We start from the raw sequence: 22,790 nt of genomic DNA, 5'->3' as shown, positions 1-22,790 counted from the left end.
TCCTTACCTGTATCGAACATGATAGCAATAGCATCAGTAATGTTTCCCCTTTTATTACAACACCGTCTATGGGCAGCCACAATCTGTTACACTTCTACACTCATTGCCTTGAATGACTGGCAGTGATTGAGAACAGAAACAAAAGAGGCAGGAAAGAAATCAGCAATGGGAACAACTCATTTCATGTCACTATTGTGTTCTGGCAACTCAAGGCTTGGTGGATAGGACTACCTCAGCAATGAGGAAAGGGTCTAGATCAAACCCCCCCTCCCAAAAAAAATGAAGTACTGCCTAATCTTGAACATGCTTTGGGGGGAATCAACCCAAATATGGAGCTCACTGGGATTTCTGATTTGCCAACATTGGAGTTCAATTCTCGCCAGTTTAATTCTCAGCTAGTTCCAAGGAGGTCACCAAACGCCCCACTCCTGAGAGAAAACTCTGGCCAGCCAATGCGTTTCTATTTTCTTCCAATTCCCCTTTTATGAAAGCGGTTAAAACAGCCCCGATTTTGCTTTTTTTCGGCAGTTTTATAGGAGGGAGAAGATTTCGAGGCAGCAGCCCCCCCCCGCACCCCACGGCAAGCTTCACGTGCGAGGGGGAGCGGCCCGAGCGTGCGTCCTCTTTCTTTGCCGAACAATCCCAAAACCGGCGCGCGACTGAGCAAGGTGCCCCGGGCGCTACTGAACAACACCCCCCACCCCGCCCGCCGCGCACGGGGAAGTGGTGGCGGTCGGGAAAGAGGGGGCGTGGCGACCTGGAGTCGGACCCCCCTTCTGTCCCGGTCCCGGGGGAGGAGGAGGAGGCTGGCGGCATCGGCATCACGTGGACCCCACTCCCATCTTCTCCCCCTCCCCCTGCCTCCATCTCCCCCTCCCTTCCCTTTGTTGTAGCCCGAGCGGTAGCAGCTACGCCGGCAGCGGCAGCGGCGACGACAGCAGGAGCAGCGCACAAAGGGGCGCGGGGAGGCAAGGCTACCCCTGCCGGCTTCCGGAAGCCGGAGGAGGGGAAAAAAACACACCCCAAAACCAAACCACCGCCGGGAGCGAATTCGGAAAAGAAGGAGGCGGCCCGGGATGCGGAGCGCTGGCTGGCAGCAAGGCCGGTGGGTCCGCGCTCCTCCCGGCGGCGCCCATTGAGACCCAGAAGGGCCTCCTGTCCCCCTTTGCAAGCTCTCGCCATGGCGGCCACCGCCCGGCCCCGGACCTCGCCCGGCTGCAAAGACGCCGTGTTCCTGATGCTGGCGGTGGCTCTCTGCACACTCGGTCCCGTCCGGACGTCCAACCCCCTCTCCCCCGCCGCCGCGCCCGCCGCCGATTGCGCCGGCAAAGGGAAGGCGGGCAGCAACTGCTCAGGTAAGCTGCAGGACCGGCGGGCTGGGCGCTTGGGCGGGGAGTGGGGTGGAGGGTTCGACGGCCCACAAGCGCTCCTGCTGCCCACGCTGAGCATCCTTTCTCCCTGGCTTCTCGTCCCCGTCTTTCGCGCCCTTAACCCCTCAGGGTTTTTCCGCCTCAAGACGCCCGTCTCGGCTCGCCACGCCACATGGGCTCCTTCCTTCCTCGTTCTCGTCCATGGACCCCTCCTTCCCTTCCATGCTTAATAGCGCCGTCAGTAGCCAGCCCCATCTTTGTCTTGCTTGTCAGTCACACTTTTGAAAACCATCACGCCACTTTCCTGCCTGCCTTCTCTCCCTCCTCGCCCCCGAATCCCCCGCGCCACGTTCCGGTTCCGAAGAGCGAGAGCCGCTGCAATTCGGAGGCACTTTGCTCCGCGTCGACATGCACGGGATTTCAAGCGCTGGCGACGATTTCTGCCTCTTTAATATGCCGCGAAACAGGTTCCGCGCAGGCTCTGCCTCCTTCCCGCTAGTTTCATCTGATAGATCTGGTTCTGTCTCTCTCTCTCTCTCTCTACTACGCGATCTGCAAAATAAAGAAGAGAGGCTGATTGCAGCGCAATCCCAACTCGCCGGGAATCCGTTTGCCCAGATGGGTTGTGCAGATGGACATGGATGGAAGCAGTCAAGAGCTTAATTTCAGCCAGTCTGCCTTTGGACCCAAGGTTCAGCCCTGGGCTATAGAATACCATTTTCTTATGCGGGGATTTGCACCTGATTGTTCTTAGGTAAGTTATAGAATTGCCACCTGAAAATGACTGTCTCTTCAGGTGCAATTCTATAACTTACCTAAGAACAAGATGATATTTGGTAGGTCTTCCTTTCTGAATAGACAGGTGGAGATTGCGAGTTAATCTTCAAAATGTTATTCACTACTTCATAGCCCAAATACTATATGTATATATTCCAAAGTAAGCAAAATTCGCCTGGGCTTACGTTCAGGTATTGTGTACAGACAGGTATTGTGTACAGGCGGTTTCACTAGTAACACCTTCTTTTTAAATTTGCTTACTTGGAAGTAAATCCCACTGAGTTTAGTGGCCCTGAAACCTTATGCACAGGCCTGGGTTCAAGAAGATTTTCTTTTTCTTTTTTTTACCTCAGATGTGTACACTTTTATTGTGGAACCAAACACTGCCTGGGTCCAAAATCACACTGGCCTGTAAAATCTCACACATTATCATCCACACCTCTTTTGTATACAAAGAGGTCTCAACAGAAGCTCCATCTTCTTTCCCTCGTTTCCTTTCACATGCATGCATTTCAGAGCCCCATTTTCCCTCTGACATGAACATAGGAAAATAAATCTGGGAATGTGAACATTGACCCTGTGTAGGCAGTGAGGGGGTCAACAGTTCATGCATCTGGAACAACTGGCCAGGTGATATGAGTTCATTTCCTATTGCTGGAAGAAAAACTGCAGCTCCGATTTAAAAATTGTACGTTTTTAGTTGTGGCACAAGAAGAGAAAATAATTTCTGTTCAAAAGGCAACAAAAGGAAAAAAGTAAACAGGAGATAGCATCTCTTTTGTTTCTCTGTCCTGGATGTATATTAGTCTTATCACTACAGTTAATGCATCCATATTCACCACTTTCCCAATCTTTTTTCACCTCTGTTTCTTAAAAAGATTGCCTGAGAAACTCCAAATGCGGAGATGTTGCTTCTGAAACTTTAGATAATTTATAATTTAGATAATTGGCTTGCTTCTTGTCAGGTTTGCAGCATTAATAAATATAATACAAGCCCCTAGATCTGTGATGGCAAACCTATGGCACGTATGCCAGAGGTGGCACACAGCGCCCTCTCTGATGGCACAAGAGCGGTCGCCCCAGTTCAGCTCTACTGCTCATGCGTGCATGCCTCCCGCCGGCCAGCTGGTCTTTGGGTCTCTGCCACGCATGCATGGGGGCAGGGTGCGTGCAAGGGGACCACACGCGCACACATGGGAGTGTGGGGTGCATTCAGGGGGCCGTGTGCTCAAATGCAGGGGGCGGGGTGCATGCAGTCGGCCCATGCGCGCATTGCATTTTGGGGGGCTTGGGGCACGTATGTGCACGGGCACTTTGAGCACTCGGTCCGGAAAAGATTAGCCATCACTGCCCTAGATCAATTCTAGCCTCTGTTATCTAGAAAGACTTATTGTAAAATACTTTTGTGATCAGAACAAATATTTTTTTTTAAAAAAAAAATTCTTCTCTAAATGGTTACTTTATTCGCTTTCAACACCTTGCAGAAATCAATGCTGTTTTTTTAACCTCACATTTATTTTTAAAAAGTTATCTTTCCAAATTAGTAGTATTTAAACAGATCCAGGAAATGACAAGAAATTAAACTTATAATTGGGATTGGGTTTCTAAAAATGATATTTTTCTTAAGCATATTTCTAGTTCATTGTTCCTTTTGATTAGTGCTTTGCCTTCCTCAAAGCATTCTATCTGTCATTTTTGTATGGTTTTTTTCCTCCGCATTTGAAGAGCATGGATGATTGCTCTGAAAGGATTGCTAGTAGAAATTACCTGCAACTGCTAGTGTCAAATTCATGAGAGATTCATAAGAGATTCTTCTTTCCAATCTCATTGTCTTCTCTAGAGGTGAAGACTGCTGCCACTTTTTAAACAGCTTTGAGCACTTTATATAGTGCTCTGTTTTGGTGTCCTGTTATTGACAGCACATTTCCCTGGCCTTTTCAGGAATGAATTCCAATGTACCTTTTTTAAAGCAACTTTGCGTAGGATTGCAATATTAAGATTGCAGCCTTTTTGAGACTTGCTAAAGAGTAAATTCTATAGGAAATATCAGAATTAACCTTAGACATATACTGTATAGGTTTGGGTTGAATTGACTATCAAAGGAGCAGGCAATTAAGCCTCTAACAGGTGTAACAATGGAATGATCAATGTTTTAGAATATTGAAACATAATGAGGAAGGAAAAGTGAAAAGGAGGAAGAGAATGTGAACTCTTTCTTTCCATAATATGCTTAGAATCTTTCTAAACATTCTGAATCTGGCTCCCCCCCCCCCGCCTGCCCCCCCAATCCCACTTAAATTACAACTGGAAGAAATTGGTGAGTAGGGAGGAGCAAAGATTACAAGCCCTGTAGCATTCAACATATATCTAAGGTCTAGTAAGTGACTTGTTTCCATGTAGATAGGCATAGGCTAATATCTGGAAGTGTTATTATATTGGATTTTTAACTTTAAAAATATTTATATTGCACTATGCCTTCTTTGTCATCTTTGTTATAGACAGCTCTGACAAGGGTGGTTGGTATGCTTAGCAATTTCTCACAGAAGCAAAAGTCATCCCACAATGTAAATTTCACCTTTGTTTGTTCCCTTGATCCTTGCTTGTTGAGTTTCTCATGCTGTGATTATAGACATGTTGATGGTGTATTTGAGCAAAGTGTTGCTCTTGCATGCTTTACGTGGTTTCCTTTTGCATCCACATAATGACTTATCATGTTTTGTGCAAAGAAAGATTAGTAGGTTAATTTGCTACTGTCAAATGCCAGTTCGTCTAACCAGCATATATAGCTTGCATGCTGTATGGGAAAATCAATGAGATTCATTTTAAAAAGCTGGCAGACAAAGCAGATTTTTGGACCTGATATTTCCCTATAATGCCTATAAATATAGTAGTGCTGTTTTAAACGAAGAGGAATCACATGCATTCAGTGTAAAGAACAAGAAAACAAAATTGAACAGTATAACATAAAAGACAAGACTGCAAAGGTTTTGGTTTACTTGTGTAATTGGAGAACATATTCTGCAAATTATAATACTTAGTATGGAAATATCTCCCAAGGGTCTTCTTTATATTCAGAGCTGCTTAATTTGGATACAACACAGACTTTCAAATCTAATTAATTTATCTGGTGTACACTAGGATGTTGTAGTTGATGTTCTTTTCAAAGTATAGTTCCTGCCTTTTTCACTGTGCAGTTACTGTGTCCAGTAATGATAGGGAACCATGTTTCCCAGTTTCTTTATATTTCCTTATGCGGATATTTGATAATAAGTCATACAGATGCCCTACGACTGTAACTAGAATTATTTCTCTTTTCTTTCTGGTCATCCAAATAATCCATTATTCCTTATGTACACTCTCCCCCTTCCTTCTGCCTTAATCTCTCATTGTACTGGTGATATTTGACAGAATTACAAGGCAGTGCCAGGATTATATTTGCATAATCCATGCTAACATTCTTCTTCTATCAGAATCTCTTGTCCTGGCATGAGCAATTCTAGTGGATTCCTCCCTGGATCATATTGTTCTATTATTCAGGCATCTTTGTATGGCAATTAAGATATAATGAGTAAGACATTAATTAAGATCTTAATGGGAAAAAAACCTTTCAAATAAGCATGGCAGTTTCAAACTCTTTCCCTAAGTAGTTTGGTTGAATTAGACTTAGATGATAAAATACCTTATGAAACTTCAAGAGGCAAAATTTCTCCTATTCCTTAACTCTCAATCATCTTCTGCCTCACAACCAACATTGCTGGAGGAAGCAAGAAGGAGATGGGTTATTTTTCTTCTATAAATTTTACTAATCTACTTTAGGATTGAATAATTTTAGATTATTGCTTAGTCTCATTCCATTCACATCAGTGAATGGAATCTATCTTCCTTGCCTAAAATTTTAACTGTTCAGTAAATCTAATTTCAAAGTTAACTCCATCTACCGCTTCAGATACTTGGCTATTGCTATATCATTTATACAGATTTTTCCTTCTACTGAAAATAAAACTTACGTAGAGTTGACAGGTTTTCATTAGTGTTTATTGAAATACAGAATGTGGCTTTCCCCCTTTACTCATGTTAAAAATTTAGGGATAGGACAGTAAACAAAAATAGTGACAATCTCATGATGACAAATTTCACATTTTTCTTGCTCAGAACAAAGCGTTTTGATTTCTGAAAGCAAGAGGATAACTCAGTTAAATAATTGGTCAATAGATCTGATGTAGTTTCAAAGACAGTGGAGAGCAATGATACATTGAGATTGCATTTATATTAATTTAAAGAAATAATGTCCTTCTGCTGATAAAACTGCTAGCAGCAACAAGAGCGGGCAATTTCCCTTGCCGGTTGCTGGCTTCGAGAAAACATAGTAGTTCTGTTCTCAGACTGAAGTGTAGTTATAGGGCAAGAGAAATGGAGCAGATCCTCTAGCTCTTTCTGCTGTAGGGCCTGGTTGAGGCCAGGCTAAATTTCCTTTAGCTGCTATAGTGTTCTTCTCAAGAGGGAGGAAGCATGGAGTGGGGAAAGGGGCAGTGTGACCTCCTTGATTCAGAACAGTTATTCTGCTTTAAAAAAAAAGTTTCATAAAGAAGTGGTGGTGGTGATGATGATGATGATAATGTAGCTTCATGACTCTGCATCTTTCAGCAGTGCTGGAATTGAAATGAGGGCATTTGGTGTTGCCTTAGTGCACCCAGCGAGAGCTACCATCAATGCTGCATGCGGAAGGAAGAAAGTGAATTGTGATGCCCAAGTGAATCTTCTATGTCAGATTGGTTCAGGCATAACACCAAGTGATTTATTTGTTTTTGATTTAACCTGGTGGGTGACTTCATCCTTTTAGGCTTATCTGGATGAGCTACAGTGCAATACTGTAGATGGATTCAACACTGTTGTTTTCATTGGGTAGTGCCCTGGGTGTGATACCAAGTTTGCAGGCTCAGTGGGTTTTTTTCCTGTGTTCAGGGGAAAGGTGATTCAGTGGGTACTATAAATGTTTAACCCTTCCTATGTCTAATAGAAACAAATAAAAGCAATCATGATCTCCTTAAAATGTATTTTTTTTTTTTTTTTGCAGATTGCTAAATTTAGTTTGGATTGTCTGGAAATGAACGGGTTTACTTGGGAAGTTAAAAAAATTAATTAGTATATTATAAAAACCATATTGTTGTTGGTGGTGATGTTGCATGTTTGAGCAAAAACATAAGAAAGGCTTGCTGGACCGGATTAAAATCAGTTAAGAGCAGTGCTTTTGGGAAGGAGAGGATGGGAGTTGTTGATACCCAATCTTCTATTTGCTTAATCCTCTGTAAAGTTGTCCAAGTTGGTGGCTGCTACTATATCTTGTCATAGCAAATGTGATGGCTTGAGAATATTAGATATAATGAAGTATTTCTTTTTATCTCCATGTTTGGAAACAGATTAAAACCAGAATGATGCCCACAAATGGGCATACTTTTCAACATGCAAAATCTGTATCCAATAAATATGATCTTTCTAATATTTTCTGGAAAGCCTTTTACTGCCTTTCCCCCCTCTGGCTCTTCTGCTAGTTTTCCATTCAAAGGGCTGATAATCTCTCCTTCTGCTTATCTTTAATCTCAATGCAACATCAGATGCTTTTAAACTATTTATTAATTTGTACTGTTTACTCCATATGGACTGTTCATTATGGGAATAGTTCTCTGCCTAATTTGATGAACAATTTTAAACAGCTTGTCTACATGAAGAACAATAAAGTACATTTTCTATCTGAAAAACATTTGTCTTGGAGTGGATAAATATTCCAGTATGAAATAATCATAAAATCTATTTCAGCTCTTCAAATACTACTTTTCCCTCAAAGTCTATTTAAGAGAAACCCAAAAAGCACCATTCTATAACAATGTATTAATAATGACATATGGGAAATGGAACTAATGAAGTAGGTCACAGAATAATTAAGTGTTACGGAAGATGAGAAATAAGGGAATAATGAACTTTTCTAACAGATGACGCCAATAATTGAAAGATATCATCAATTATTTCAATGGACAAGTAGCCACAAGTAACTACTATAGAACGTGCTTCTTGGCTGCCTCCAGCCTTTTCATGGTTTTAGTATTTATAGAAGTTCAGATGAAATTGCAAACTCTTTCAAGGTTTATATTTTCACTTTGGATTCAAAGAGATGAATGAGATATTCAGATCCAGGCAAATGTTGTAGAAACATGAAGTCTGTCATGTAGTTCTTACTGTAAGTAACAAGAGAAGGAGAACTTTTGGAGAAGGACCATTTATAGAAGGATAAATGAGGATGGTTTCTTGTTCCCAATGATGGCTTTTTTCATCAATGTCTCTGTCCAGTACTTTTCCTGGAGATACAGCAAATACTTGCTTGAGGAACCCAAGTAAGGAGTGAATACTAAAGGGGAAGGTGTAAAGTAGGAAAAATGGGGTCATGCTTTTTTGGCTACTTGTCAATTGTCCCATTCATTGACATTTTCTTATTGCTTAACAGCCTATGGAATTTCCAGGCCCTTGAAAAAAGAACCATTAACTAACTGCAGTTTATTCTAAAAAGAAATTTTTAAAAAACCATGGAAAAATCTCTAAATTAGAAAGCTGATTTGAAATAATATGAAAGACATTTCAAATAAAATATATTTCACAGACACTGGTAATTCAGTGTATAGTCAGCATTACCTCTTGTCTTTCTTTAGGTAAGATGCTTGCTTTTCCTGAAACTCTTCCGTTATAGTCAATAGAGATATTCAATATGCATTGAAAGTGTATTACATAGTGTAGTTTAAAGTGGTAGATGGAGCATTGATGACAATTTGGGATTTTACAGAACTTCTGCCTGATTCTGGAGAATAAAAACATTTGCAACTGCCTCTTGGATTGAATGGAAATCCCATAAGGGATTGTTCATTAGTTACAGTTAGAAACATTATATGCTTGACCTTTTTCAGTCGAGACATTTACAATTATAGCTACTGAAATATCTAAATTCATATCCCAAACATCCATATCCATATCCGAACCCAAATTTGTAATAGTAAACTAGAAGTTTGCTAGAGTTTGTAAGTGGGGATTGGAAGAGTCTTGCTGTTGTATTTATAAGTATGGCTTCGAAAGACCATATGCTCACTCAATTGAGTCCAAATGACTTTAGGCAGGTCTTGCCTACAATATAATACATAAAGTGGACATTTCTATATAGCAAAGCCTTATTAAATACTGTATAGATTTGTGATATACCTTAACAAATAAACAATAGGACCTTTGTGCAAATGGTATCTTGAAAACTTGACAATATTTTAAATATTGATTGCATACAAAGAGGATAATTATTTTATCTACATTTAGTGGGAATACCATTTCATAGCCTCTATTTGGGAACCTGGTCAGTTGCTCTAGCCCAGTGATGGCTAACTTTTTTGTCGTCATGTGCCGAAAGCATGTCTATGAATGCGCAATAGTAGGCATGCGTGCCGACACCCATAATGCAATGCGGCCCCCCTCATGCATGCACACATGACCCCCTCTCTCCCCGCGCATGTGCGTGCAACTCCCATCCCAAAAATTAGCTGGCTGCCGGGAGGCATGCATGCATGGTGGAGCTGAGCTGGGCGACGGCTCGTGTGCCCGCAGAGAGGGCTCTGCCATCACGGCTCTAGCCCATCATTATCTTCTGCTATTTCTAAGCAGATATCAAATACTCCTTGGATTATTTAAAACTGCAGGAGAAGCTCTTCAACTTCTGGCAGTTCATTTTCAACAAATATGGAGCAAGACTCTGTAGTCTAGAGATCAAAAAAGACTGCTTTACACATATAAGTATATTAAAAAGGTAGATGCAAATAAGTGCTCAGTGGCACTAATACCTTGTGTAAACTAAATTCTGCTTAAGTTTGCTAAGAAAATGAACAGAGCCATATTTGAAAGTAGGAATATCGGGTGACTAGTCAGTTTTCAGGAAAGTTAGAGGGACATGACATCAGGTAGCTAACACAAGATAGATAATGGAAAATAGCAAAGGAATGCAAAAAGATAGGTTTACCTTTGTTTTGTTGATTACAGCAACATTTTTGACTGGGTAGATTTTGCCAAAACTCAGAACATATTAAGGCCTAATAGGTGTACTAGAACACGTGATTACTCTTTGAATAGATTAACATCTTTTCAGTAAACAGAAATATTGTTTGAATCCAAACTGACTTACACAAGGACAACAATTACTGAAGTACTATTGAGATTGGTGAACACGGTTAGAACATATGGAAATAACCAAATTCAAACTTCTCCTCAGCCTTGGAAAATTCTCTCATATATCTTCCTTCCTCCCTCCCTCTTAATCTAATTCCCTCCTTTCAGCTGCATGATTTACATTAATCTAAACTGAAATAAAAGTTGAATAACCTATTTTCAGGTGGTTGAACAAAGAAAATTAACATGAAATAGAAGAATAGGCTATTCACTAAATTGTAAAGAATAGGATTATCAAGCCAAAACTAAAAATTTAAATCCTGCTGATTTTAACAATAGGTTAACATTTATTTAAATCTCTTTTGAAATCAACTCCTCTATCTACCCAGCTCTCTGTGTTAGTTAAATATCATTAAGTCAGATTTAATCCTTTGTGACACTATGAGCAGTGCTTGCCATCTTGAACTTCTTTAATAATAACTCATAGTTCTTCCACATTACTGTAATGTCTTTCATCCCCTCCATCTAGATTATCTATTGTCTTTTTCTTCTACTTCCTTTACCTTGCCAATTTTAGTTATTTTCCCTAGCCCACTGCTTATTAACATAACTTGTCCAAATTATGTCATGTTTCTCGTAGTGATCAGCATCTCAAAGCCAGTCAGACTTTTTGTAGTCTAGGCAGGACTGATTCATTTATTCTCATGACAGTGGGTACAGCAGTCATGCCTGGGAGTGAGACTGCCTTGCTCCAATGGGACCGAGTCTGCTGAAAAGTTCTTAAGTCCCACCTCTTCCTGTGTAGTCCGGTCTTCTCTGGGACAGTCGTGTCTGTAGTTTCTCTTCTATAATTAGAGTATTTACTCTGCTTTTTAATTTAATTTAATTTAATTTTAATTTCTGTTATTTCTGAATTGCCTATTGCTAGAGCGAGAAAGGGCTTTTTGCCAGAAACCGCTCTGAGCCGCTTGAGCGGCTTTTGTCTGCCGGCTGGCAGACCCATAGGCATTTTCCGCCCACGAGCTTGCTCCGCGGCATTCTGAGCCCTTAATATTTGTTTGGAGGAGTTTGGAGGCATTTGGAGCCGTTTTTGGAGCGTTTTGAAGGGCTGTGAGCTGATTAAGGGCTTTGGGTCTACAGTTGTTTGGCGCGAAGGTTTTTACTGCGCCTGTGATTGTTGCGCCAAGCCGGATGGCTAGAGAACGCAGCGTTTCTCAAGGAGCATTATAACTGCAAGTATTTGGGATTTTTCAATCCCCTGGAGCCTGTGATTGCTTATTTTGTGGCTGTTTGTGCCAATTTGTGCTGTAGGAGGCTTCTGTACTTTTAAGAATACCTGGAAAGTGAAACTAGTAAATTCAAAATGGCCGACGCTATTCCTTCTAAGGCTTCTCGCAAGTCATCAAAAAGAAAGCAGCAGATGGGCCTGATCCAGGGAAGGGCTGTTCTTCCCACACACACCCTGCTGCTAAAGTAGCTCACTCATCTGTTTCTAAAGGATCTAAATCCTCTAAAGATGAGGAAAGCGCCATAGAGCCATGGAAAGGGCTTTTAAAAAGGCTCAAGCTGATAAGAACAAAGCCCTAGGCCCTCCCCAGGCCCCCCCTCTCTCTGTAATGGCTCCTCCCACAGAAATTCAAGCTGCTAGATCTCAGCCTTCTCATACTCCTTCTCTATCTCCAGATAGATCATTGCAAGGTGATACAAATTTGGCAGATGCTTCCACTGTTTTTCTAGTATCCACAGCAGAATCCAGCATTATTCAAGCTGAAACTCAGGATGTTGCTCTGACTGCTCTTGTTCAGTCAGGCTCTGAAATTGGTGTGTGTGTGTGTGTGATCATTCTACTTCTGCCCAAGATATTCCAGAAATTTCTCCTGCTTTAGCCTCCCTCATTTCTATGGCCATCCGCCAAGGCATCGCTGAAGGTCTTCATCAGCGGGCTCCTTCTGAGGCTTCAGAGATGCAGAGTCATCAGAGCCATTCTCATAGGCATCAGGAATCCAGAGATACTGTAATTCATCAGGAATCTCATGACTCTCCTCAATCTAAAAGTCAGGATTCTCTATCTGAGGGTGAGATCATTTCAGATCAAGATCTTTCTGAGGATGAAGGCTTAGAACCAGATCAGCCTGCCTTTGTGGACCTATTCAATTCTCAGATGTTTAGATCATTGTTATTCAAAGCTCAAATCACTACACGTATGCGTCTTCCCAGTTCCAGCTCTGGTTCGTCTTCTTTGTCCTCTGATCCAACAACATCTGTGTTTCTGGAACCCACTGTTCGTACTGAAGTTGTTCCTGCTCCCAAACTATTTTCAGACGTAGTTCAAAGACAATGGAATTTCCCAAGTACTGGTCCTCTTCCTAATTCTCTGGACAAACGTTTCTATAACTTGGCAACTGACTTTTCCAATATATTACAGGTTCCTTCTGTCGATTCTCCTGTAGTAGCTTTGTCTTCATCGTCTCCAGTTTCAGGCCCAGCTGAAGAGGTGTTGCGCCTGGAGGACAAAAGAGCGGAGCGAAATCTCATTAAAGGACATCAGGCTTCCTCATGGTCTGTACAAGCTTCTTTTGTGACCTCTTTTTTCAACCGCGCTACCATCCTATGGCTGAAACAGCTTCAAGAGAGAATTCCAGCCACTGATCATAGGTCTCACCAGGACTTAAACCAAATTTTGGTAGTGGTGGAATTCTCTGCAGATGCCACTCTTAATGCAGCTTGTTTCTCTGCTAAAGCTATAGGTTCTTCAGTTACATCTAGGTGTCTCCTCTGGCTCAAAAATTGGCAAGCAGATCAAAGAGCCAAATGGCGCCTAGCTTCTTCTCTTTTTCAGGGTGACAAGTTGTTTGGGGCTCCTCTAGAACCCCTCCTAGTGGAGACTAAGGATCATCGTAAGATTTTACCATCTATTTCTAGAAGATCGGAGATCCGCCCACAGACTTCCTTTCATTCGGGATCCTTTTGGGCCCACGACTCCAGTTTCTACCAGCAATGTCCCCATCGGCCATTTCATCCAAGAGGATCTCACCAACAGGAATCTCAGGTCAGACAGGGGTACAGGTTCTCCTCCAAGAGACCTTTCAGAGACTCCAGAGGCCGGTCCTTTCGCCGAGCCCGTTAATTCTCCTCCTGATTCTAGGATTGGGGGCAGATTATCCTTTTTCACTGACATATGGGATAATATGGTTTCAGATTCTTGGGTTAAAGAAACTATTCGATTCGGCCTAGCTCTTGAGTTCTGCTCCAGTCCCCCCAATTGTTTTCTGCGCTGTCCTTTGTCCTTGGATAGAAACAAACATGCTCGTGTTGAGGCAGCCATTGAACACCTTTTGCTGATACAGGCCATCCAGCCCGTACCCTTTTCCCAACAAGGTCAGGGATTCTATTCCCGTTTATTCCTAGTGCAGAAACCTTCGGGGGATTGGAGGGCTATTCTTGATTTAAAATCTTTGAACCTGTACATAATCTACCGCCGGTTCAAGATGCAATCTCTCCACACTATTCTTTTAGCTATTAGAGAGGGAGATTTTATGTCCTCTATTGATTTAACGGAAGCCTACTTACACATTCCTATTCTCCCTGCTCATCGTAGATTCCTCAGGTTCTGTTACAATGGTAATCATTATCAGTACAAAGCTCTTTCATTTGGTTTATCTTCAGCGCCTAGGGCGTTTACTAAAATTATGGCGGCCCTTATTTCTCACATTTCCTCCTATCCGGTCAGGATTCTTTTTTACTTGGATGATATACTCATCCTTTCCCGATCTGAGCTTCAGGCTCGTCAGGACATGGCCACATCTCTTGATATCTTAAGGACCCAGGGGTTTTCCATTAACTGAAAAAAGAGTCATTTGAATCCATCTACCCGTCTTCAGCACCTAGGATCTGTAATAGATACAGTGTCAGCTAAGGTTTTCCTATCCCAGGATCAACAGGATAGTCTTTGTGAAATGGCCCGTAGGTTTCATCAGTCCAGGTCAGCTTCCCTACTGAGCTTGTCTAGCCTGCTAGGCAAGATGGTGTCTTGTTATGGTATAGTACCATGGTCTCGTCTTCACAGCAGGGAGTTGCAGTGGTTTCTCCTACCCTTCCAGCGAGGTTTCTCCTACCCTTCCAGCGAAACCTCAACAGTCCCTCAAACCTCCTACTTCATCTGACGAGCAACGCCATCGACTCTCTCAAGTGGTGGACATCGGAGAATGTCTCCAAGGGCAGCTCGTTCCTGGAACCTCAACGGTTAGTCATAACAATGGATGCCAGCCTGGTAGGTTGGGGTTCTCATCTGGGGAGACACATGATTCAGGGCAGGTGGGCCCCACAGGAATGCGATCTCAACATAAATCTCCTAGAGCTCAGGGCGATCTTCCTAGCCCTTCAGGGGTTCAGGACCCAGGTCCAGGGCAGGGATGTCCTCATCCTTACGGACAACATCATTGCCAAAGCTCACTTAAACAGACAAGGAGGGATCCGTTCCTGAGCTTTTCTTCAGGAGTCTCTTCAGCTGGGGCTCTGGGCCGAGTCCCACCTAATGTCTCTCCGCGCAGAACACATTTTGGGGGTGTCCAATGTTCAAATGGATTCCCTCAGCTGCACTACAATCGACCCAGCAGAGTGGAGCCTACATCCTCGTCTGTTCCAGGAGCTTTCCAAACGGTTCGGCCATCCTCAAGTGGATCTGTTTGCCTCAGCAGTCAACCATCAACTACCCTGTTCCTTTTCCCGTTTCCCCGCCCAGGGAGCAGAAACTGTCGACGCCTTACGCAACCCGTGGCCAAAGGGAATCCTTCTCTACGCCTTTCCTCCCTTTTCTCTTGTAGCCAGGGTGATCCGGAAACTGATCAGAGAGAGGGCGGAACTGGTACTGGTGGCCCCTCATTGGCCTTGTCATCCGTGGTTCGCGGACCGAGTGTCCCTATCGGTGGCCCCGCCCTGGAGGATTCCAGACAGTCAGGTATCGCTCCTACAAGATGGCTAGATCATCCAGATCCACAGTCCTTCCAGCTAGCCGTTTGGAGATTGAGCGGTTCCTCTTGACGGAGGTTCAGGTTCCACCAGATATCATCGCATGGATCTACCACTCACATCTACGATGCCACATGGTCTGCTTTCTCCAGATGGTGTAGACGGTGCAGTATCGTTCCCACTTCACCATCGGTTGTTCAAGTCCTTGGTTTCCTGCAAGAAGGTTTCTCTTCAGGTCTCTCTCCGAATATTCTACGGTGCCAGGTATCGGCTATTTCATCTATTCTGTCTTACTCGTCAGCTGTCTCTCTGTCTAAAGACCCTTTGATTCACAGTTTTTTACGTGGAGCTACAAACCTCAGACCTCCAGTCATACACACGTTCCCTATTTGGGACCTTACCAAGGTATTGTCAGCACTCACAAGACACCCCTTTGAGCCTCTTCGGGAGGTGGACCTCAAATTCTTGTCATTCAAGGTCTCTTTTCTGGTAGCCATAACTTCAGCCCGCAGGATTTCTGAGTTGGCGGCCCTGTCGGTTCGATAAGACCTGTGCACTTTTCATGCGGACAAGGTGGTCCTGCGTTTGGATCCAGCGTTTTTCCCAAGATCAATTCTGTTTTTCACAGATCGCAAGAACTTGTTCTTCCCAATTTCTGCCCTTCTCCTCGACACCAACTAGAACGGACATGGCACACACTAGACGTTCACAGAGCCCTTAAGATCTACATTGCCCGCATATCTTCTTTCTGTCGTACGGAAGTTCTGTTTGTCGCCTTCCAGCCTTCTTCCATGGGCGCCAAGCTGTCTTCTTCGGCCATTGGCCGGTGGATCAGGGCTACCATAGCTACCGCTTATTCAGTCCAAGCCTTGCCGGTTCCCCGGAATATTACAGCACACTCCACAAGGAGCGCGGCCACATCAGTGGCCTGGTCCACCAGGGCTCCCCTGGAGGAAGTTTGCAGGGCGGCCACCTGGTCCTCTCCTACTCCGTTCATCTGGCATTACAGGTTGGATACCTACGCCTTGGCTGATGCGGTGTTTGGAAGGAGAGTGTTGCAAGGAATTCATCTGGAGACTGCTGCCCGGGTCCGGCAGGATCCCACCCTATAGGACATTGGCTTTGGTATGTGCCAGGCATGACTGCCGTGCCCACCGTCATGAGAATGGGCGTTGGTCTTACCTGATACGCCCTTTCTGTGATAGGTGGGCACAGCAGTCAGACCCTCCCTATTGGGCCGTTCCCGGACGTGGGGGTGGGTGGCAATCTCATGTATGTTCTAATTTTCCAGACATGACAGTCTGCTGATCTACCTCGTCTCAGAACTGGACTACACAGGAAGAGGTGGGACTTAAGAACTTTTCAGCAGACTCGGTCCCATTGGAGCAAGGCAGTGTCACTCCCAGGCATGACTGCCATGCCCACCTATCACAGAAAGGGCGTATCAGGTAAGACCAACGCCCATTCTTCTTGCAGTTCATGGTACTCTTAGTAAACATCTTTAAAAACACAAATGGAAAGCATCTACCTTTCTTACCTTGTCAAGTCACAGCTGTAGATAATAACTATTTTAGCTGTTTACATCGGTTGTCATCCCTTCCAATCTTCCCAGTCTTAAAATATATTAATTTTGTAAGTTAAATGAATGTAAGAAAGATATACATCACCATCCTAAAACATCACACCGGCCCCCATATGATCACCCAGTATTTAGGATGCTTGACAACCTGTTTGCACTTCTGACCAATTGCCAAGTACCTTGTAATCATGCAGTCGGCATTTGCAATCTTCTCTGCTAGCTTCTCCAGAAAGTCAATGGGAAGACCAGAAGGAAGATTGCAAGCTGCTGCCACTTGCTGAGAGGACATACTCTCGGGGGGCTGCCTGCTGAATGGAGCTCAGCCCCTCCAGAGAGCTGCAGAAACTGGCCTTGGATCCAAAAGATTCCATTTCTGCAGCCCAGCAGAGGCATTTTCTTCTGCACACAGAAGAGTACTGGAAAGCTAGTAAACACCGTTGTTCTGAAGGCTCAAAAGATTAGCGTTCATTAGTTTTCTAGCCCTTTTTCCAGCAAATGCCCCTGTTCTAAAGGCTAGAAAGGTTTGTAACCTTAGGAATGATGATGTTTTCTAGCTTTCTAACCATCTGAAAAGGTAGAAGAACATGGTCCAGAATGCGGCCGCGTGGGTGGTTATGGGCGCAACCCCGTTGTGTCCACGTGACATCCCTGCGCGAGCTGCACTGGCTCCCAGTGGTCTTCCGGGTGCGATTCAAGGTGTTGGTTACCACCTTTAAAGAGCTCCATGGCATAGGACCCGGGTACCTTCGAGACCGACTTCTGCCATCAATAGCCTCCCACCGGCCAGTCCGCTCACACAGAGAGGGTCTCCTCAGGGTGCCATCAGCCAAGTTATGTCGGCTGGCGACACCCAGGGGGAGGGCCTTCTCTGTGGGAGCCCCTGCCCTGTGGAATGAACTGCCCCCGGAAATGTGTAAGATCTCCAACCTCAGTGTATTTCGCTGTGCCCTCAAGACCCTGTTGTTCCGCCAGGCCGGGCTATCAATGTAATGATTTTTAAATTGGGTGTTTTAAATTTTTGGGGTTTTAAATTTGAGCTGAAATTATTTAATAATTTTAATTATTTTAACTGATGTCTGTATTTGTGCTTTTAATAGGCTGTACACCGCCCTGAGTCCTTCAGGAGAAGGGCGGTATAGAAATAAAATTATTCATTTATTTATTATTTATTTTAAAATTATGGTTGTCTTGATCCTTCATTCTTTTTGCTCTTTCATGTTCCTTAAATTCTATCTGATCTTAATTTCTTTGTTTTAGCCTCCAGTCTGATCTACCACTTTGGGATTGAATATAATTTTGTTTTGGTTTATTAATTTCAATACCCAATTGTCCTTGTAATCACTATTGTTGCATTTTATTTTAATTTAATATAAGTATGCAAACAAATAAATAAACAATATCCCTTTATTATTTTTACAAATAACTCAAGGCAATGAACCAACACATCTTTCTCCTGTGAGGTGTCCTTTCTCCTGTGAGTCCTGTGAGGTGTGTTGGGCAGAGACAGAGTGACTGGCTCAAGATCACTCAGCTGGCATTCATGGCTAAGGTGGGACTTGAACTCACAGTCTCCAGTTAAAGCATAATGCTTTAACTACCAGACCAAATGGACTTTTATTGTAGGCAAATTGCTTGGTCTTTTTGATAAATACTATTTTAATCCTTGCAAGGACCTCATTGATATCCTTCATTATAAATGCCAGCTCTTTTGGGGGCACTATTTTCAGTGCTGGCAGTTTTTGTCTTTCTATGGATCATTCTGCATATGTCATAATTTTTTCTTTCCACTCCCTTTTTTGTACGGAGAATCCATTCATAGATTGTTTCAGGACTGGCCTGTACTGGCTATGTTGTTATTACTACTTCTAAGTTATCATTTCTAAACTTCATATTAGCTTTTTGTTTATATGTTATTATAATAACAATTGTGTTATCTGAATTTCTTCTACTATTCTACTATTGTTTTGAGAACTTCCATTTTCTGAATCTTTTCCAGTTCTGCATTCCTGAATATTTTATTTCTGGTAATGAATCTCCTTTGGTTTGCTAATCGTTCAGTGATATTTGAGTCTGGATAATTTTTTTTCCAATGTTCAAGCATTTGCTTTAAGTATTCCCATTTTGTTGGTTCCAATTTATAATAACAGGCCATAATGGCATGATTTTCAAACACTTTATGCTTTTGTTATGTCTGTGCTTGTTGTTCTTCCATTAATCCTACAATCCCAGCCATAGCTCCTGAGTCCCATTGCCTACTTGTCAACAATTGCCCAGGAACTCTAACATCTGACATGATTTTAATTGACCGGTGTGATGACCGATCTGGTATAAAATTCTTTTTCTGTTTGCTCACTGTATTAAATGAGTTGATGTATTCATTTAGTCTGACTCTTCCACTAAGACCTGTCTGGCACGAGTAACCCTTCTGGTAGAATATACCATTGCTAACATAGCTCTCAACCTCATCAGAGCATCAGAAGCCTCTCCCCCAAAACATGGGGTTATCCCTGAAATGGAATAGATTTTATTATATGTGGATAATCTACAGTTAGATTCACTGTCTAAAACTGGTGGAAATTTTATACTTCAAGTCCTAACTGAGAATCTAAGAATTATTAATGTAACATCCACGAATATAGACACTTCCAAGCAAGGTACCTTTTTTTGTAAAATTAGGATTTTCAGGTGTATATCATTATTAATTGCTTACTTTTAGCCATATAAATGAATGGCATCATTTGTATAATGAAAGAAAACATGGGAATTCAAGTTGCACACATTGGGTAGTTTGCAGCCTTACTCATATTTAAACTAGAGTGATGATTATGTTTCCTTGATTCTGATGGGTCTCTACTACTACTTTTTTTCCCTATCCCACCACACTACTTTGCTTTCTGAAACTTCAGTAGTGTATTTCAGTAGGATACTACATATGGAAATATATTGCTACAGATTCCGGCTAAATAGCCATCTTTCATTTTTCTTTCAGTAGAGAAAGAGAACATTTTCGTAGTTTAACTTTTTTTGTGGCATAGCTTGATTGCAGGTTGTTTTTAAATCAGATATATAAAGTGTTGTTTTTAAATAGGCAGATAACCTAAAGTATATTAGGAAGAACAGTCCAGGAGATGCAAAATGTTCAGCTTCTGTGCAAACTGACAGAAAAACATTCAGCGTAGGCAGAAAATGCTTTATTCAAAGGAGCATAAATTATACAGTCTTACAAACTGAAATTAAGAGAAAAAACATAGTTCTGAATAGAATATAACTGTGCAGAATAGGAGCTTTTGATATTTTGTGATTGTGAAGCCCTATTGAAGACATTTTCTCTCAAATAAGTAACACAATATTTTGGAAAAATAAAATAATTTTCTTGAGAAGAATCTGAATGTGGCCATTTTAGCATTCTGCAACATATTAATATGATTTGTCAACATACTGTAGTCTTTGGAATTATTAGATAGGCATCAGCATAATATAAACTCAAATTCTTAACAGCTTCAAATATGACACAATCCATGCCAAAATTCAAAACACTGGCAAAAAAATCAATACAAACTAAGTAGGTTTCGAATTAGCACTTTTTATGGAGAAATATTAAAGTATATAGAAGTTTATTGAAATGGATAGGCAAGGCATCAGCCTTGACCTCTTCCAACCGCCTGGGATACATCTTCCATCATTGGGCGCCCAGTCTATAATCCTTGAAGAGTACAATGGCATTGGCAAATGAGCTGTCGAAGGAACCCCTGAGAATTGGTCTTGCTGGGTTCTTTCTTTGCTTTTGTTTACTAGAGGCTCTTCTTCTTTGCTGAGTTGATTTGGGGCTTTTATGTATTTTTAGGCATACCAGAGAAGTCCCATGAGAGAAGCTACAAAGTATAGAATGGTCTGTTGGATTAATTGTTCTCTGAGGGCTTTTATTGTCAGAGAATAAATCAATCCCACATGTGGACAAAGCAATTTTCCACAACTTGGAGAGACCATACTCGGCTGTTGTGAGAGTCTCAGTGGCGATACAGATGGAGACAATGGGAGGTTGGGAAAAGTTGGGCTATTCCTTTAAAATGCTTTTGACTGTGCACAAAGAAAAATACAAACTGAAATAAGCCTTGGCATATAAAGGGTAGTAATTGGTCAACATAAACAAGTAAAATAAAAGCCCTCTTAAAAGCATATAGAAATGCATCACTATGTAGAGAGAAACTATCCACAGAATTCAATAGTTTACAGATCAAATACCTATCTGGATCAGATGATACTTCATTGAAGGCAGAAGTATTTTAGAGCAGAACTATATCATGTCTCTTGTTAGAGAATTCTTAAGTCCAGAGCCAGCCACTGAGAAAGTCCTCTCTCATGTTCCGACAATACCTCTAATGATGCTGGAACTGAGAAGAACTCAATGGGAGATTTCATTTTTTTCAGCTTAGTTTCAAACAGTGCATAATTTATGTAGACACATGTTTTTAAAAATATGTGTTGTATAGCATCTAGCACATCAATAATGTACATTAGTGAAATAATGACCAGTGTTTTGCATCATGCCCCCCCCAAAAAAAAGCATACGGGGGGGGATTCAAAAACTATCCACATGTTGCTTAAAAAAACAACCTGCACCTGAACATCAGCAAGACCAAGGAGATGGTGTTGGACTTCCGGAGGAAGAGAGAGGAACCTACCCCACTTTACATTGAGGGGGCTGTGTAGAGAGTTTCCTCCTTTAAATTCCTGGGAGTCCATCTCAGCAAAGACCTCACCTGGAAAAACAATACGATCCAGGTGGCCAGGAAGGCCCAACAGAGACTCCATTTCCTTAGGGTCTTGTGTAAAAACAGGGTGGAACAACAACTGATGACCTCCTTTTACCAGTCCACAATAGAAAGTGTCCTCACTTATTGCATCACAGTATGCATGCTGGTCTGACAGCCGCAGATAGAAAAACATTACAGAGGGTGGTGAGCACAGCACAAAACATCGTGGGCTCTTCCCTGATACCACTAGATGAGGTCGCTAGGGCTCGCTGCCTTAGAAGAGTGAGGAAAATTCTCAGGGACGACTCTCACCCTGGTCACCACTTCTTCACCCTCCTACCATCGGGGAGGAGATATAGAAGTATAGCCAGCCGCACAAACAGGCTGAAGAACAGCTTTTATCCATGGGCTGTCAGACTCCTGAATGACAAATAAAATCATAACTACGTAGTATGATGTACTGCAGGGCCGGCACAATGTATAACATGTTCACATTGGTGCAATAGGACTGGGTGTTTTGTTAATATGATTTATTGGGTTAGGGATTTCCTCTCTTCACTGTGAGTTGTATTGTGTTGTGGGGGTGCACTGAGGGAGCTCAACCAATCTCATTGTACATATGTTGTGCACTAACAATAAAGATTTTAAAAAATGATAAGCCAGTGTTATAATAAAGAAGTCACATGTTTCCTATAACTATCCCCAGTCAGTGATGTGGCTATAGTTTTGAACTCGCTAAAATTTCTGAATTCTTTGTAATGGAGTCCTGGACTGACTAAATTGCAGTAGTGTGAACAGAATGCAACTGTAAGTCATTTACCATTATGACCACATCTGACATTAACAGGAACAGATACAATTGTGCTATCCTGGCCACAATTGAAAAAAGGACATAAATGTTCAAGGCTGAATCCAGGAGGATACCCAAACTACATACTTGAGCTTCATTCAAGGAAGGAATCTTTTTCTTGATGTGTCTTCAGATGACCAGAAGGCCTTCGTCATGGTGTCCAGATTAAGTTTCAAATTGTGTCCTCATTCAACCCCTGCTGGCATCAGATATTAATTTTGGGTAGGTTAATGGAATGGAGATATAAAATTGGTTGATGACCTCATAATGCAGAGTTATGGACAGCCTCTCCTAAAGTTTCCAAT

General features: G+C 42.3%; 1 protein-coding gene across 1 annotated transcript in view; it reads left to right on the top strand.

The window, feature by feature from the left end:
* Positions 1-620: 620 nt before the first annotated feature.
* TMEFF1 (transmembrane protein with EGF like and two follistatin like domains 1) overlaps positions 621-22,790 on the top strand; it is a 116,351-nt gene continuing 94,181 nt past the window's right edge. Inside the window, exon 1 of the mRNA XM_034411839.3 lies at positions 621-1,355. Coding sequence (XP_034267730.1) covers positions 1,181-1,355 — 175 coding nt within the window. The 5' untranslated portion in view covers positions 621-1,180. The remainder of the gene's footprint in view (positions 1,356-22,790) is intronic.

This window comes from Pantherophis guttatus, chromosome 3 (genome assembly GCF_059756535.1).
Source record: "Pantherophis guttatus breed Tessera chromosome 3, ASM5975653v1, whole genome shotgun sequence".
Classification (NCBI taxonomy): Eukaryota; Metazoa; Chordata; class Lepidosauria; order Squamata; family Colubridae; genus Pantherophis; species Pantherophis guttatus.
Note: the sequence above shows the minus strand (reverse complement) of the source record. Positions and strands in the feature narration are given on the sequence as shown.